Source organism: Camelus ferus, chromosome 31, assembly GCF_009834535.1.
Source record: "Camelus ferus isolate YT-003-E chromosome 31, BCGSAC_Cfer_1.0, whole genome shotgun sequence".
Classification (NCBI taxonomy): Eukaryota; Metazoa; Chordata; class Mammalia; order Artiodactyla; family Camelidae; genus Camelus; species Camelus ferus.
Window position 1 is genome coordinate 13,701,231 of NC_045726.1, and position 13,898 is coordinate 13,715,128.

The window sequence follows — 13,898 nt, forward strand, 5'->3', positions numbered from 1 at the left end:
TTCCGAGGAAGACCTCAGTAGAACCCAGCTGGACTAAGTGTGATGATGGTGTGGCCTTCTGCTGCCCCTGGAGTAAACCTCACCCATTCTTGTCTCTTATTTTCAGGGCTCTGACATAAGGAAAGGGAAGATTCAAGGCCAGGAGTTATCGCGTAAGACCCTCCAGCGCCCCTTTCCCCAGCCAGGGCAACGATTGAGGGTGATCACAAGAATTAACTTAATGTGGACACTTCCCCGTGTGCAAAGCACTCCTCCAGGAGTTTACTTGCCATAATAACTCCATTTTAAAGAGAACCAAACAGAGGCACAGATCCACCTGCCCCATGTCACACAACCAGTAAGGGATGGAGCCAGCATTAACGTGTAGGGCTGTGCTGGGAGAGAACCTGGAACCAGAACCTCCCCCCACCCCCCTGCCCAGCAGGGATGGGCTGGTTGCTCCCTTCATTCCGCCCCCCTCTAGCTCCCCTGCCCCCAGTTCCACCAAGTGGTTGTGCATTGCTTCATGGACCTCCCTTTTCTCTGATGCCCTCCTCTTCCCACCCCTCTCCTCACCACAAGCTCCCTGCCTCCCCTCCCTATGGGATCCCGCCAGCAAGGGCATGCCCTCCATTCAACTTAAAGGGAATGCTCAGGTGGTGAGCTGGCCTCTGGCAAAGGGCTGAGCAAGAAAAACCAACCAAGCATCACGGTTCCGTGAAGCAACTCAAACTGGGGCACCAGATAGGCCTGGATCCAAAGCCCAGCTCCACCACTTCTGTCAGCCTTACTTAGCCTCTCAGAGCCTCAGTGTCCTCATCCAGAAAATGGCAAGAACACCCCCCCTTATCGAGCTGTACTGAGGATCAGGGAGATGTCACGAGGGAAAGCACTTAGCCAGGGCCTGGCCCTGAGAAACAGCTCAACGTCTGGGTACCCATGCCCTTCCTCCTCCTGCCTCTCATCTCTACTTTGAGAGGGGGAGCCTTGTCAGGAAAACCCTAGTGAGAAGGGGTTCCATCTCCATCTCCCCTGAGGATAAATTCCCGGGTGCACAGAACCAGTGAATTCCGTTACTGGTTGGCAGTGTTTGTGAAAAAGCATCAATTACCCACAATGACACACACACTGACAGAGACCCTCCAAAACGGCCTTGGCTCAACGTCTGCATCACCCCAGCATAGACCCCAACTCACAAGGTTCTGGCACACCCTGTGCTGTTCTCACTCTGCACTCGCGTGCGCACGCGCACACACACACACACACACACACACACGCACACATCTGATCTACAATCCAGAAACCCAGGGAGAGATGAATAGTCAGGAATTCCCCTGGCTGTGGGTACGCCGGAGGCCCCAGCGGCCGGAAGTGCACAACAGGGAGCACTTCCTCAGCTCCAAGCAGCTGGTGGCTCTTTGTCTAATGATCAGAAGAGGGCGGTGGCCACAATGTACCGATACTCCCTCCCACCAGCATCCTCCTTGCAAACACTCCATCCCACCCCCAGGAAGATGTTTGGCTCCTTGGAAAGGGAGATGAAGCGAGCCAAGGCGAGGGGAAGAGGCACCACACTCTTGGAAGGAGACCCAGCTGGAACAGCCCACAAAAGTCCGGCCTGCAAAACCCCAGGGCCCTGCAAAGACTTGGGGGGAGGATGAGAGTTGTCCCCACCCCACTTTTCCTCCAGAAAAGAGTGCCTCCTGCACGGAGAGCAAAGGGAAGGGAGATGGGCCGTCTCCTCCGGAAGGACTCTGGTGCCCCGAGCACCCAGATCCTACAACTTCTATGATCAAACCTTTGAACTGAGTCCCACCCACCCCCGTAACCACTTCCAGATCCTCCGGATCCAGCCAAGAAATTGGCTTCTTTGGGGATTGAGTTCATAAGGAAATGCTGAAAAAATAAATAAAAATCTGCTGCCAAACACACTCGCAGAGGAAGATGGCTTTCTGTTGAGGCAGGAACTCCATCAGGATAGACTAAAGCGAAAAGAGGACAATACCAAGACCCACTGGCCCAGAAAGGGCCTGGGCCCCTCCAGCCCAAGACCGTCAACCAGCCCACACCTCCTCCTCCCCCCAGCCCCGCCGCCCTAAATAACCTGCTTCTTAAACGAAGCTACTGAAGGTGAGATCCTGCCCAAGATAAATCCTAATGGTTTGCAGTAGGTGGGCCCCCAGCTGGGACCCCAGGAGGGTCAGCAGGGTCTATGAAAAGGGCCCAGAATGATTCTCTTTCCCTCCTGCCCAGAGTGGCCAGGAGCAGCCAGGTACCGCGGGCTGTGGAGCCCAGCCTGTCTCCTTTTTCTCCCCATAGCCTACGAGCCTCCCTCCCCACCAGCACAAAGTGGCTTCCATCGTTACCAGTTCTTTGTCTACCTTCAGGAAGGAAAGACCATCTCTCTCCTTCCCAAAGAAAACAAAACTCGAGGTAAGGCCTTCCCAGCCTTCAAAGATAGGGTGAATTCTGGGGTGGAAGTGGATGCTTCGTGAATTCATGGGGAAGGCAGGACCTTGGCCCTACCCATGAGCCTTGGAGGCCAAAGTCAGAGGGCGGTGTTTCTTGAGGATAAACCAGAATGACTGTCCTAAAAGAGATGTTGACATTAGACATGGTCTCCCCCTAGAAGCAAGTTCCATTGACCAAGATGGTGGCTTTAACCAGGTTGGTGGATCTAGAAGGCAGGGTCCCAAAGGGCATAACTGGAGCCAGACAGAGACGCATCTCCCCCAGTAGCTTCAAATGGCATGTGCAGGCAGCTACCCCACAGCACTTCTGCAGGTAATTGTACCCTGTAATTGAGTCTGATCTGGGCAAGAGGGCCTGGAATGCCACCCTGCCGGTCTATCTTCATTGGCTGTTAATTGTGCCATCTCGGTGGTAGGGCAAAGACTTCCCTGGCCATGCCCCCTCCACTGAAGGGGCACTCCCCCTCAGCACTCTACAGAGGGCCTGCTCCCAGGAGCTTCCTAATGGTCAACTCAGCCTGCTTGGCCTTGGTCCTCCAACCACCAGAGCCAGGAACCTGGAAGAACCACGGCCATCTGGCTACTGCAATGCCACGTGTGACTCACCTGACCCTGTGTGGGCCACGCCCCCCACTGAGCCTTAGACTTCTCTTCAGAAAAATGAGAAATAGAGTAATCCTTGTGCACTCAATGACGCCCCCACCCCCCACTTTAGGGAAGGGAAGATAATGCACAAAACCAACTCGGCAACACAGAGAGCACATCCCCCAGGCTGGCAGGAGGATGAGTAGGTAGGTGGGTGTCATCAGCCATTTCTTTTCACCCAGTGACCCTAACCAACCTCCACCCACTGGGAAGCCAGAGAAGGTATTGTTACAAGCCTACTGCCCCAGGCCCCAAAGGAGAGGAGGAGAACATAGAGGCCTTCAGATGTGCTGAGCAGGAGCCGCCAATCACGGAAGGCTCCCAGATGCCCTGGAAGTGTGGTTGGGCCAACCTTTCCACTGGTGAACCTTTCCCAGGTGCCCGCAGCACCCTGCCAATCTGTAAATCCATTTCAACAGCTTTGCCAAAGACATGTTTTCAACTTTGGATACCAAGACAGAAGGGAAAGAAAAATGTATCTTGCCCAGGCCTGGATCAATTTCTCCAGTTCCCTGGGTCTCATGAAGCCCCTTCCACCATGATTCCTGGGGGCTGGAAACTAGCACCTCAGCCTACCATGTTCCTTCAACACATAAAATGGGAGCCACATAAAATAAGGCAGGACCTCCGAATCCCATGTTAAACATCAGGGTCACAATGCCAGTGCCCTGGGCCTGGTGATGCTCAGATGGTGCCCCCGGAGGAACCTCCCACAGGTCAGGTGCTCCCGGAGGGTGGGATGGAGGGAGAAGGAGCATTAGGCAATGCCAGGTGGAGCAGTGAAGGGGGCAAAGGAGGGAGAGAGGCGTGTGCCCTGAAGGTGCTTTCCACCCCTGCCACGGCTCATCCCCCAGGAAACACATTGGCCTGGGTGCCTTTCCTATGATGTTGGCAGCAGGCAAAGAATCTGGACACCTATGGGACCTGAAACCCATGGACAGTCCTGCTAGATCTTTGCCCAGATCACAATTTGCTGTGTACCCCCACCCCCAGCCCCCTCCATCTACATGAAAACTTAGGAACTGGACTTGCCCCTAAGCAAAGTCCCTTTGGCTTCCACGCGGTCTTGTTTGCTGCCAGAAATGGAAACAGTAAAATTATTCTCCCACATGAAAGCTCCGGCCAGGTACTAGTCCCACCATGTGACGCCTTCCATGTTGCCTGCCCTGTGCTAAGGGCTTTGGAGAAGACACAGCCCAGGGCACGGGGAATGTTCCCTGCCCTTGAGGGGCTTCTAATCTACTTTGGAAACACTTAAATAGTGATGCAGAGCAACTTATAATTAAGCACTTAACTGTGTGTTTCTGGTTGTAAGGACAACTGGAGATCATGTGGACTTAGGGATAGTCCTGTCTCTTCCCAGGATCCCCTTCCCTCCAGGATGGCACACCCTCTTCAGCCAGGAAGAGTGAAAGGTATTTTACTGCAGGGTGAGGAAATGTTGATTTCCAGTCTCTCACTAGTGATTGGACTTTGGGGGAAGTCAGCTAACCTCTCTGGACCTCCGTTTCCTCACCTAGATAATGAGGGGTTGGGTCTAGGTGATCTACAAATCCATATGGCCCTGAGGCTGCTTGGAGAAGGCCAGGCTTGGGCCAGGCCCTGGAGAAGAAAGAGATTTGAATCCTCAAGTGAAGGAAGAAGGGAGCTCTGGGCTGGGGAACCCGTAGATACAGATTTTTTTTTTTTTAAGAAAGTGAGAAGAAGGCCCCCGGATATGGGGATGAAAGCAGAAAGTGGAGGAAGGTTATGACAGTCTCCAAAGCCCAGCAGAGGCGTGACTTTGATGGGTGCCTTGGAGAGCTGGTAGATGGGCCCAGGGCAGAAGTAACATGCAAAAGCCACTCTTTAGAGACGACTGCACTGGAGTGGTGGGCAGGACAGACCAGAACGAGAGGACAGGAGGCCTCCGGAGGCATGAGATGTGTGGCGTGGATGAACCCCGGGGTGACCATAAAAGCATAAGCAGCTTGTGAGTAATACCTGAATTCCAAATGCCTGGTGGTCTCTGAAGCACCTGCACAGTGCTGGGGGGATGCAGGGCGCCCCAGGTGGGACCAGCCCTTGGGAGGCCAGGAGAAGGAGCCCTGCCAACGAACACAGGCCCCGGGGCTTACTCTGAACTAGTTTTCCTTCCGTGGAGTGGGGCGGGGAGTCCTAGGGGGGGTGTGACATAGCCCGCCCTGGTTCTAGGTCCCCTGGATGAACAGGCAGGGACAGCGACCAGAGGTTGGAGGGGAAAGGTCAGTGCGCAGGAGCCCAGGTAGAAGGGCATCCATGGAGGGTAGTTAACTTGACCCAGTCCTGTGGGGTTGCTTCTCTCTCTGGGACTGAATCGTGAATGACAAGCTGAAGATGATAAGGGAGCATGAGATTATTCTTGTTGAACTTGGATGACTATGTTGGGGGTTGGGGTTGGAGGGAGGTGGCACTGCTCAGGTAGAGCCTGAACTGGTGCCCTCTGACAAGGGCTGGCCCAGGCTCACTGACATTTGTCCCAAAGGCCATCCCAGATTTAGAGCGGACATTATCTTGGGCCTGTCATACACTGGACTTGCACCCTCTGCCTCCAAGTTAACTCCTCTCCCCCAGCTCTGACCCCTATCTGCCCACTGTCCTTATCCAAGGCCCAGAATCTGGCCTCTGAGCTCTTCTGTGTTTCACGATGATTTCTGTACACAGTTTCCTCACAGGAGCCTTGGATGTGGCATCTAGACTTCCAGGTTCTAGGGGAACCAACTGAACGCACTGAGGGGCCAGGTCTGAAGAGGACCCACGCTCACTGAGTTAGTTCACACCTCACACCGAGCATCCTTCTGTACCACCCGCTGCCAGAACGCCCTAAACTCCTGCTTCATTCGCACCAACCTGCCCACCACTCTCACCCAACAACTGGCCTGCCTCTGGCTGCCCATCTCAACAGACCCCTTCTCCCCTTCCCCCAACCGGGACCGCCTTCCCACCTTCAGGGCCAGTCCAAGGCGCTTCTCAAAATGACCCCACAGGGCAGTCTTCTCTCAGTCAGCCGACCCTGCCCTCTCCTGCTCCTCTCACTCCCCCAGCCACCTGCTTTTATCTCTTCTGTGTTTCTCAGTCATTTTCCACTCTCCTGGGTCCTCCTTCCACCAAGAGACTAGAGGTTCCTTGAGGGAAGCGCTCACCTCTGTCTTATGTTCCCTTTTTACCACCTGTCCTGGCCTCAGCCCACTGTGGACTTTGAATCAATGAGTGTGTTTATGTAGGGAACACACCCACATATGCCCATTCACACACACACACACACACACACACACACGAGCGCACGCACACAGATCTGCACATTCTCACACCCCCACACTCACACACCTCATGGTCAGCTTCCTTTAGCACCTGCAAAGGCAGCTGTTTCTGTAGCACCGTGCCCCCAAATGACGATCTCGGCGTCCACACCCTCCCTGTGCCAACACCGGGCAGGCAGGGCCATGTACGCCCAGCCTCTCGGCCAGCCTGTGCTGCCCTCCCCAGTCTGCCCCTTGCCCAACCACTCGGCCGCATAGGGTGGGCAGGACAGCAGCCACCACTCCCCTGGGGAAAGGAGGAAACCCACGCCCAGAACAGCAAGGGGCCGGGCTGACCAAGGGCCTGCGGTTAATTGCAAGTTTATTTTCTTCTGATTTCTGGGGTAAGGGTCTTTTCAACCATCACCAGGTTCCCCATATTCACTCTCCCCCAACCCAGACCATCAGACTGCGGGGCCCTGGTGTGGGGACAGAGAGGGGGCAAAACCATCTTGCTGCCTCAATGTCCTTGCCCAGCAACAGCCGCCGCCCGAGGCCGTGCACCCACGTACCCCCTCCTCTCCCGGAGGAAGGCTGTGGCCAAGTGCCGCTTGGAGACTGAAACTCCCAGGAACTGTGGTCTGTGCCATGCCACACCTCAGCCACCTCACCCAGGGCTGTCACGAGCCGGCCTCACGCTCCTTGAGGGTGAGCCAGGGGAATCCCCTCTCTGCCACAGCTCACTCCAGAAGCTTCTCCAAGGCCATGAGGGAGCCCAGAACCATGCCACAGTGCCAGGGGAGCTAACAGGCCATGCCAGGGCACCAGCATGGCCTCGGGGAACTGCAGAGCAACTACCCCTATCACAGTGGGATGGGAAGGCCAGAGACGGGTCCCTGGGCTCCAGACCAGGCCACCAGAATCTGCTCCCCAGCACCACAGGCAGCTGAACTGAGCAGCTTGTGGAAGAGCCACCCACCCACAGGGGTCAGAGAGGAGGGACAAGCAGTGACTTGCCACACAGTGGGGGTTAAGTCTTGCTTGTAGCATCTAAAGGCCTGCGGGCCACCATGGGTGACTGAAATAAGGGACATGGTAGGGAAATGTTTGAAAGCACACAGGCCCAGGGCATGAGGGCAGCAGAGCTCCAAGCAGCATCCACAGTAGGAGGCGTGGATGGGGATGGACCTCAGCTGAGAGGCCTGGTGGCAGAGAGGGGAAGCCCTCAGTGCAGGCCAAGCTGCAGGGAAGGGGGCCCTGCCTGGAGACCAGCCCAAACACACACACAGACAGACACAAACACCCACAGCCCAGTGCAAAACAGCCCCTCCCCCACCCCCATGACCTCCCATGGTGGTTCACCCGGCCAGGCCCCAGAAGCCCCCGAGGCCCAGCCCCTGAGTCACTGTGTGGGCTTGTGTCAGGCAGCCCTCTTCTGCCTCCAAAGGGCCCCACCCACCTGGCAGAGCGGGTAGGACTGGGGGCCTGGCAGCGGCCCAGATGGGGCCATCCTGGGCGACTCTCAGACAGGCACCCCAGCTAGGAACTGCCTGCCATCTCCACAGGCCCCAGGCAGCCCTCTTCAGAACACGCCCCAGTCAAGCCAAACATCAACCGTCCAAAGTTATATTGAACAGAGCATCGGGAAACCGCAGATAGTCCCCGAATTTCTCCTGGAACTCCAGCCAGCCATCGGCACCACCATATACTGGAATTGATAACTGGGGGCTAAGTGGACAGTTTCGTGTCTCCCTTCTTGCTCCCTCCCCCAACCCCGTCCCCAGCAAAAGGACGGAAGGAGGAGGCCTGGGTGATCCACTTACTGGATAACTAGGCATCGAACTTCTGCTTTCCAGATCTCCTGGGTTCTCCTCTCCAGAGGAGCAGGAGTAACCCCTCCACACTTCGGAAACTCCCCCAGCATCCCCGCCCTTTCACTCCCGCCAAAGTCAAAGTGGTCCCCTCTGCCCCAAGCCTCTGAAGCCAGCGGGATCAGCCACTCAGCAAATATTCTCCAGGAGTAATTGGATGTGATGGAACGAGGGCTTTTCAGCTCCTGAGTGGAAGTCTCTGGATGTCATTTAATGGCACAAAAAATAAAAGGCTCAGGCCTCCCGCCCACCACCGCCGGGACATCATTAATCTCAGCAGAAAGGCATCAGCGCTCCTATCACCGCGGCCAGCCCCGCGAAGAGCCAGACAAATTACAGACCTGAGCCGGAGCTCGGTGGGGCGCTTATTAGGCTGGCGTTCAATTTTGGTCTTCTCTTCAGGGCCACTGTCCCCTGACAGGAAACCCTGGAGCCCCTGCGCAGGGGCAGGGCAGGGGGAAGCCAGGGAAGAGGGTGGCCTGGGGTGACAGGGCAGCTCGGAGCCGGACGCCAGCAGACGCTGAGGGGGCCCTCCTGAGAGTCTGAGCCTCCCTCCCAGTGAGGGTTTCCCAACTCCCACTTCCCAGGGAAGTGGGAACACTTGAGGGCCCACTGAGGACCAAATGACAAGTCAAGGGGGAGCGAGGACACACGGGGAACACTGTCCCATGCTGTTGGGACGTCTTGAGTGGGCTTCCTGCTTGGAGAGACTCCAGGGCCACTGTGAGGAAGGGGACCTCGTCTGCCGGGGCTGCAAATTGTGCTGCTGGCTGAGGCCACCCTACAAAGGCCTAGCTTGTTATTAGTCCAGTGTTAATTGTCTCACAAAGTCGGGGGCAGGAGTGGGGCCTGGATAAAGCAGTCCTGCCCCAGCCCTGGCAGACCCTGGAAGCAGCTGTCAGTGTTGGGGGACCTGGATCCCAGGGTCTGAGATCCCCTCCAGCTCAGAGCTTCTGAATTCTAGCGGAGGCACCATCCACCCCGTTCTCCAGAGTCCCGCGGGGCTGGGGTGGGTCGGCAGGGGAGGTGCTAGACCAGATGTAGCATCACTTCCTCAGTCTCTTGGATGCCTCCTAACCCTAATGGGCCCAATAGGGCTGTCCATCCCCTGTGCTGAACCACTCCCAAGCAGTGGTAAGCCAATCCCACACACATGGGAGACTGGGTGTGAAGAGACGGGCTGTCAGGCCCTACCCCAGGGCCATTTGTGAACATTACAGCCTTGCAGTCCCTGGGACTCAAACTCAGAGGACGAGCCTCTGTAAAACTTGGAGCCCTCCCCCAGCTGCTGAAGACAGGGCTCATTCACTCCCTCCCAGCATCTCGGGGAGAGCAGACTCAGAACACCCCCTCCTCATGGCTTTACTTGAGGTGACCTAACTCTCCCCACTCCCCACCTCCAGCCTGTGTCAGGAGCATCGCTAACGTCTAACATCTCTCATCGCTAACATCTTCCCCATCAGCACAGACCAGCAAGTGAGAGAATGGCCCTTGCATATGGTTTTGCAGGATGAAAACAGCACCCCCTAGGGTTGTACAGGGACCAAACTGCACATCATGTGTGGCAGCCTCGTCCTGAGGAGACCAGGCCTCTGTCTAGCCGCTGGCTTGGGAGGGAGACATCAGATACCCTCCTCCTTTCTCTTGCAGCTGGAGGCCTTCTGCTGCCGCAAAGGCCTTTGAAGTGCACTCACCACCCCATCCTTGTCCCAGGAAGGGCCCATCCTGGATGGGTCCATGGTACAAGGGGAGTGGCCGGAGCCCAGACAGCAGTGCCGCCCTCTTCCTGCGGCAGCGGCCTCCCTGCAGCTCAGGGAAGCAGGCAGCGCCATACAGGATGGGGCTTCCCTCCACGCGGTGACCACAGACGCCACAGCCTCCAAGCTCCTCATCTCTCCCCACACAGCCCTGAGGGCCTGACTCACCCCCTTCCTTCTAGAACTTGCACAGGGTCAGTTCCTCTCGCCCTCTGTGGCAGGAAACGGAGGTGAAAGGAGTCACGGCCAAGCCAGGGGAGGAGGCCGCGGAGGTTAGCAGCTGGCAGCACTGTGCCCGCTCTCCTGAGAGACGGGGCTGGTTTGAGGAGCTGCCCAAGAATCCCAAGAACCACAGGGTTGTTGGAAATGGGACCCAAAAGGAGCTGTGAGGCCCCACGAGCACGCCAAGCTCGGTCAAGAGAAGTCTTTGGAGCGAGGGGAGAGCAGACGGCTGGGAGAGGGGAGCCAGGGGATTTCCTTCCGCCAACTCGCCCTGATCTCGTGATGAGTTTCAATTCCCTCCTTGCCACCGGGTTCCTTCCTGCCCTGCTCCGAGGGGAAGGCCCCCTCGTCCCCGTGCCTGCACAGACCAGTTCACCCATGAGCCCTTTCCCTGGCTTGCGTGCTCACACGTGCACACACATACTTTCCCAGGGTCATGACACTACAGTACTTTTCCAGGCAGCCAGGCTCCCTGGGTGCAGAGGCCACAGCCAGGCCAGCCCCTCCTCCCTCCCTTTCTCCCTCCCTCCCTCCCATCCTAGTGGAAGCCCCCAGCCCAGCAGCAGCCCATCCTGTGCAGCCCATCCCCCAAGAGAAGGCCTGATGCACTATTTTCCAGCCCTCAGAGGCTCCATTTGATGTATAGTCACAGAGCCACATAAGACTTGAGGGAACCCATAGAGGCCCTTTTCCCCCATCCCTGCCCCTAAGAAGCTTCCTCACCAGAACTTGGTCTTGTGACCCTTGTCGTCCCATCTGTGCCCCAGGAATAAAAAATAGTCTCCTCTTGTGAGGATTAAGTGACTCTGTGTGGTGTCCCTAGAACTCCGCCAGGCACATAGGAGGCACTATATTGGTGTCATTGCTAATACTATTATTATTAGCATTATCATTGTTTTGTTTCTTTGGATTAAAAATTGTCCTCTCCTTGACAACATCTTTGAAATGCAGAGAACTCCCGGGGTAGGGGGAGTGGGGGAGATCGGAGGGCAGGCAGAGGGGACTTGCTCTCTTCACTGCTGAAAAGGGAGGGGGGTGCCGATCGATGGAGGACCACAGGTGGGTAAAGGGGCAGCTTAGGGAGGAATTTGAGGTGCCAGCCCCGGCCCCACCCTCTCTGTGTATTGGAGATTATTGTTCTCCTTTGATTCAGTCTATATCAGCCACTGTCTCTCTCTGCTCCAAGCAAGCTCTTCCCTGAGTCGTCCTTCCATCCAGGGAAGGCTGCTAGATTTAGCAGAAAAAGAGAAAAATGAAATAAATAAATACAGGATATCCAGTTCAGTTTGAATTCCAGAGGCACAAGGAATTATTTTTTAGTATCAATATGGTCCATGCACTATGTGGGACATATTTATACTAACAAATTTTTCGTTGTTTGTCTGAAATTCAAGTTGAACTGGGTATCTTGTATTTTATCTGGCGATCATCCGCTGAGGGTGCCTGAGGCCCGGGGTTTGGGAAACAAGAGCGTGGGAATATGCCTCTGACCACTTCCCTCAGCCTCTCCCTAGTGCCCGGGGCTGCGCCCTCCTTGCCCTGCTGCCAGGCCTGTTGACACTTGCTCCAGAAGGTGCACCTCCCCCCACGCCCTTGGGTTCTCTCCCCTCAAGGAGGCCCCCTCTGACCTGGGCAGCCACTGGACTTCCCCAGGGTCCAGGCTGGGACACCTTGCCCATGCTCCCCTCCACTCCCCTCCGGGATCCAGGTCCTAGGGGCAGGGAGAAGTGACCTGGCCGTATGCCCTGCCCCCTCACCTCTGCCAGAGCCGGGGAAGGCATCCTGTCGCACAATGTTTCCTGGGACCCGGGAGGAGGGGGCCGGGGTTCTAGGGAGGGGATCGGAAGAATAGTGCAGACACTCTGCCAGTCTCAGCCCGGCATCCGGGGTGAGCAGGTATGAAGAAAGGAAGCATTCAGTCCTCAGTCATGGGGTCAGAAGAGCCTGCAGGAAAAGAGAGGGGGGTGGAGGAAGTGGGCAGCCCACCTGACTGGGCATTTCCTTTCTGCATATGAGTGAGAAGCCAGTTATGCCAAATAAAGGCCTGAGGAGAGAGACCAAAGGCCGTCCTTGACTCAGTCCAGACTCTTAGTCCCCACTGCACTCTGGGAAGCACCCTTCCCAGACGTGGCCACCATCCAGGGGCCGTCCTAGTAGCTAGGCCTCTGCTGCCCTCAGACCAACGTCCAATGTCGTCAGCTGCTACCTCCACTCCCCAGAGCTGGCCTCCCTCTCAGACCCCCACCAGCTCTCAAGTCCTCGGTTCTCTCTCACTGCCTGTCTGTGGTCCACTTGTCCTTTCAGGCTTTTGGAAAATGAACAAATTCCTGAGCCGCTTCCACCTAGGCGAACCAGAAGCAAGCACCCAGTTCATGACCCAGCATTACCAGGACTCGCCCAACCTCCAGACCCGGGGAAGAGGGAGCAGCGAGCTCCAGGACAAACCCAAGCCGAGGTAACTGCCCGCCAGACCTCAGGCTTCACCGTTGCAGATGTGTCCACAGTGCTCACCACCCACGGTCCGGGCATGGAACCCCCTCTGGGTATCGAACCCCTTCTCTTCAGAATTAAAAAAAAAAATCATCCAGGGCTTACCAATTGGATGTTTTGTTTCCAAACCTGTCCTCCTTCAAAAACCAGGGAGAGGAGATCCATCAGGGTCCAGTGCTGGGGCCTGGGGTGTTGCTGTAAATGTAGATGGCTGGGGAGGGAAGCTGGGAAGAATGGACGAACAGTCAGGGAGTGGGGATCCCCAGCCCTGAACTGTCATCAAGACACTGTGTGATCTTGAGCAAGTCACTTATCCTTTCTAAAGTCAGGGAGGAAGAGGAGGTAGGGGGCAATTTGTCCTCACCACGGTCCTTTCCAGCTCCGAAGTTCAACTCCATTCATTAGACAAACATTGTCGGCACCTGGTGTGTGCCTGACCTCCTGCTAGGTGCTGGGGAGACCTGGGCGACCAGGGCAGGCCCTGCATGAGGCTTGCTTCCTGGAACTTCCAGTCCATATGGGAGGGAAAACATCAGATGACCACCAGCAAATCCCAGCAAATGTGGCAAGTCCTCTGAGAGGGTGTAGGTGGGACCTGCATTGTGATGGGGGGTGAGGGGGTGGCAAAGGCTCAGGAAGGCCTCTCAGAGGAAGCAATATTTAACTTCAGGGCTGAGAAGCAGGGCAGGGGTTAACTGGGAGTGGGGACAGCGGATAAAGAGGAGAAACAACACCTCGGAGCTCTTGTGACTGACAGGAGCTGTGAAAGGCCAAAATCACAGCCACCTGGACAGATGGGCCAAGACCAGAACAGGCCAGGAATCAGGATTCCAGAATTGTACCCTGAAAGCAATGGGAAGTCGTTGAATGATAAGCCGATTGGAGGGGAGAAGCAGGAAAACCTGATTTGTGCTTTTAGAAAGCTGTGAAGAAACTCCTTTGTATCTACCAGGAAAGGACTTTCGGCATCCTGACTGCCTTGGACGTCCTCTGAAGGTTTCTTGGCTTTCCCACCCAAAAACCCCTTGGAGGCACCTCTTTGCTCTGGTCTCATTCCCAGGCTAAACCCTGGTTCCTCAACTCCCCCACCCCAGCTCCAGTCCTCTCAGCGCCACCCCCTGACGAAGCCCCTCTGCTCAGTTTCCCTCCAAGAGTTAATTACTCCCCATCCTTGGCTAGCATACAGCGATGTGGGTGGCTCATGCG

The 13,898-nt window shown here is 56.2% G+C and overlaps 1 protein-coding gene across 9 annotated transcripts in view; it reads left to right on the top strand.

Moving 5' to 3' along the window:
* The window catches only part of PEBP4 (phosphatidylethanolamine binding protein 4), a 228,156-nt gene extending 215,346 nt beyond the window's left edge, over positions 1 to 12,810 (top strand). For 7 of the 9 annotated variants that reach the window (XM_032471080.1, XM_032471079.1, XM_032471081.1 and 4 more), the window contains 3 exons: positions 107 to 152; positions 2,299 to 2,412; positions 12,507 to 12,796. In XM_032471080.1, the coding sequence (XP_032326971.1) occupies positions 107 to 152; positions 2,299 to 2,412; positions 12,507 to 12,661 (315 nt within the window). In that variant the 3' untranslated portion in view covers positions 12,662 to 12,796. Of the gene's footprint in view, positions 1 to 106; positions 153 to 1,455; positions 1,923 to 2,298; positions 2,413 to 12,506 lie in introns of those variants that run through there. The other 2 variants (XM_032471083.1, XM_032471084.1) reach the window with 2 other exon arrangements.
* Positions 12,811 to 13,898: the final 1,088 nt, after the last annotated feature.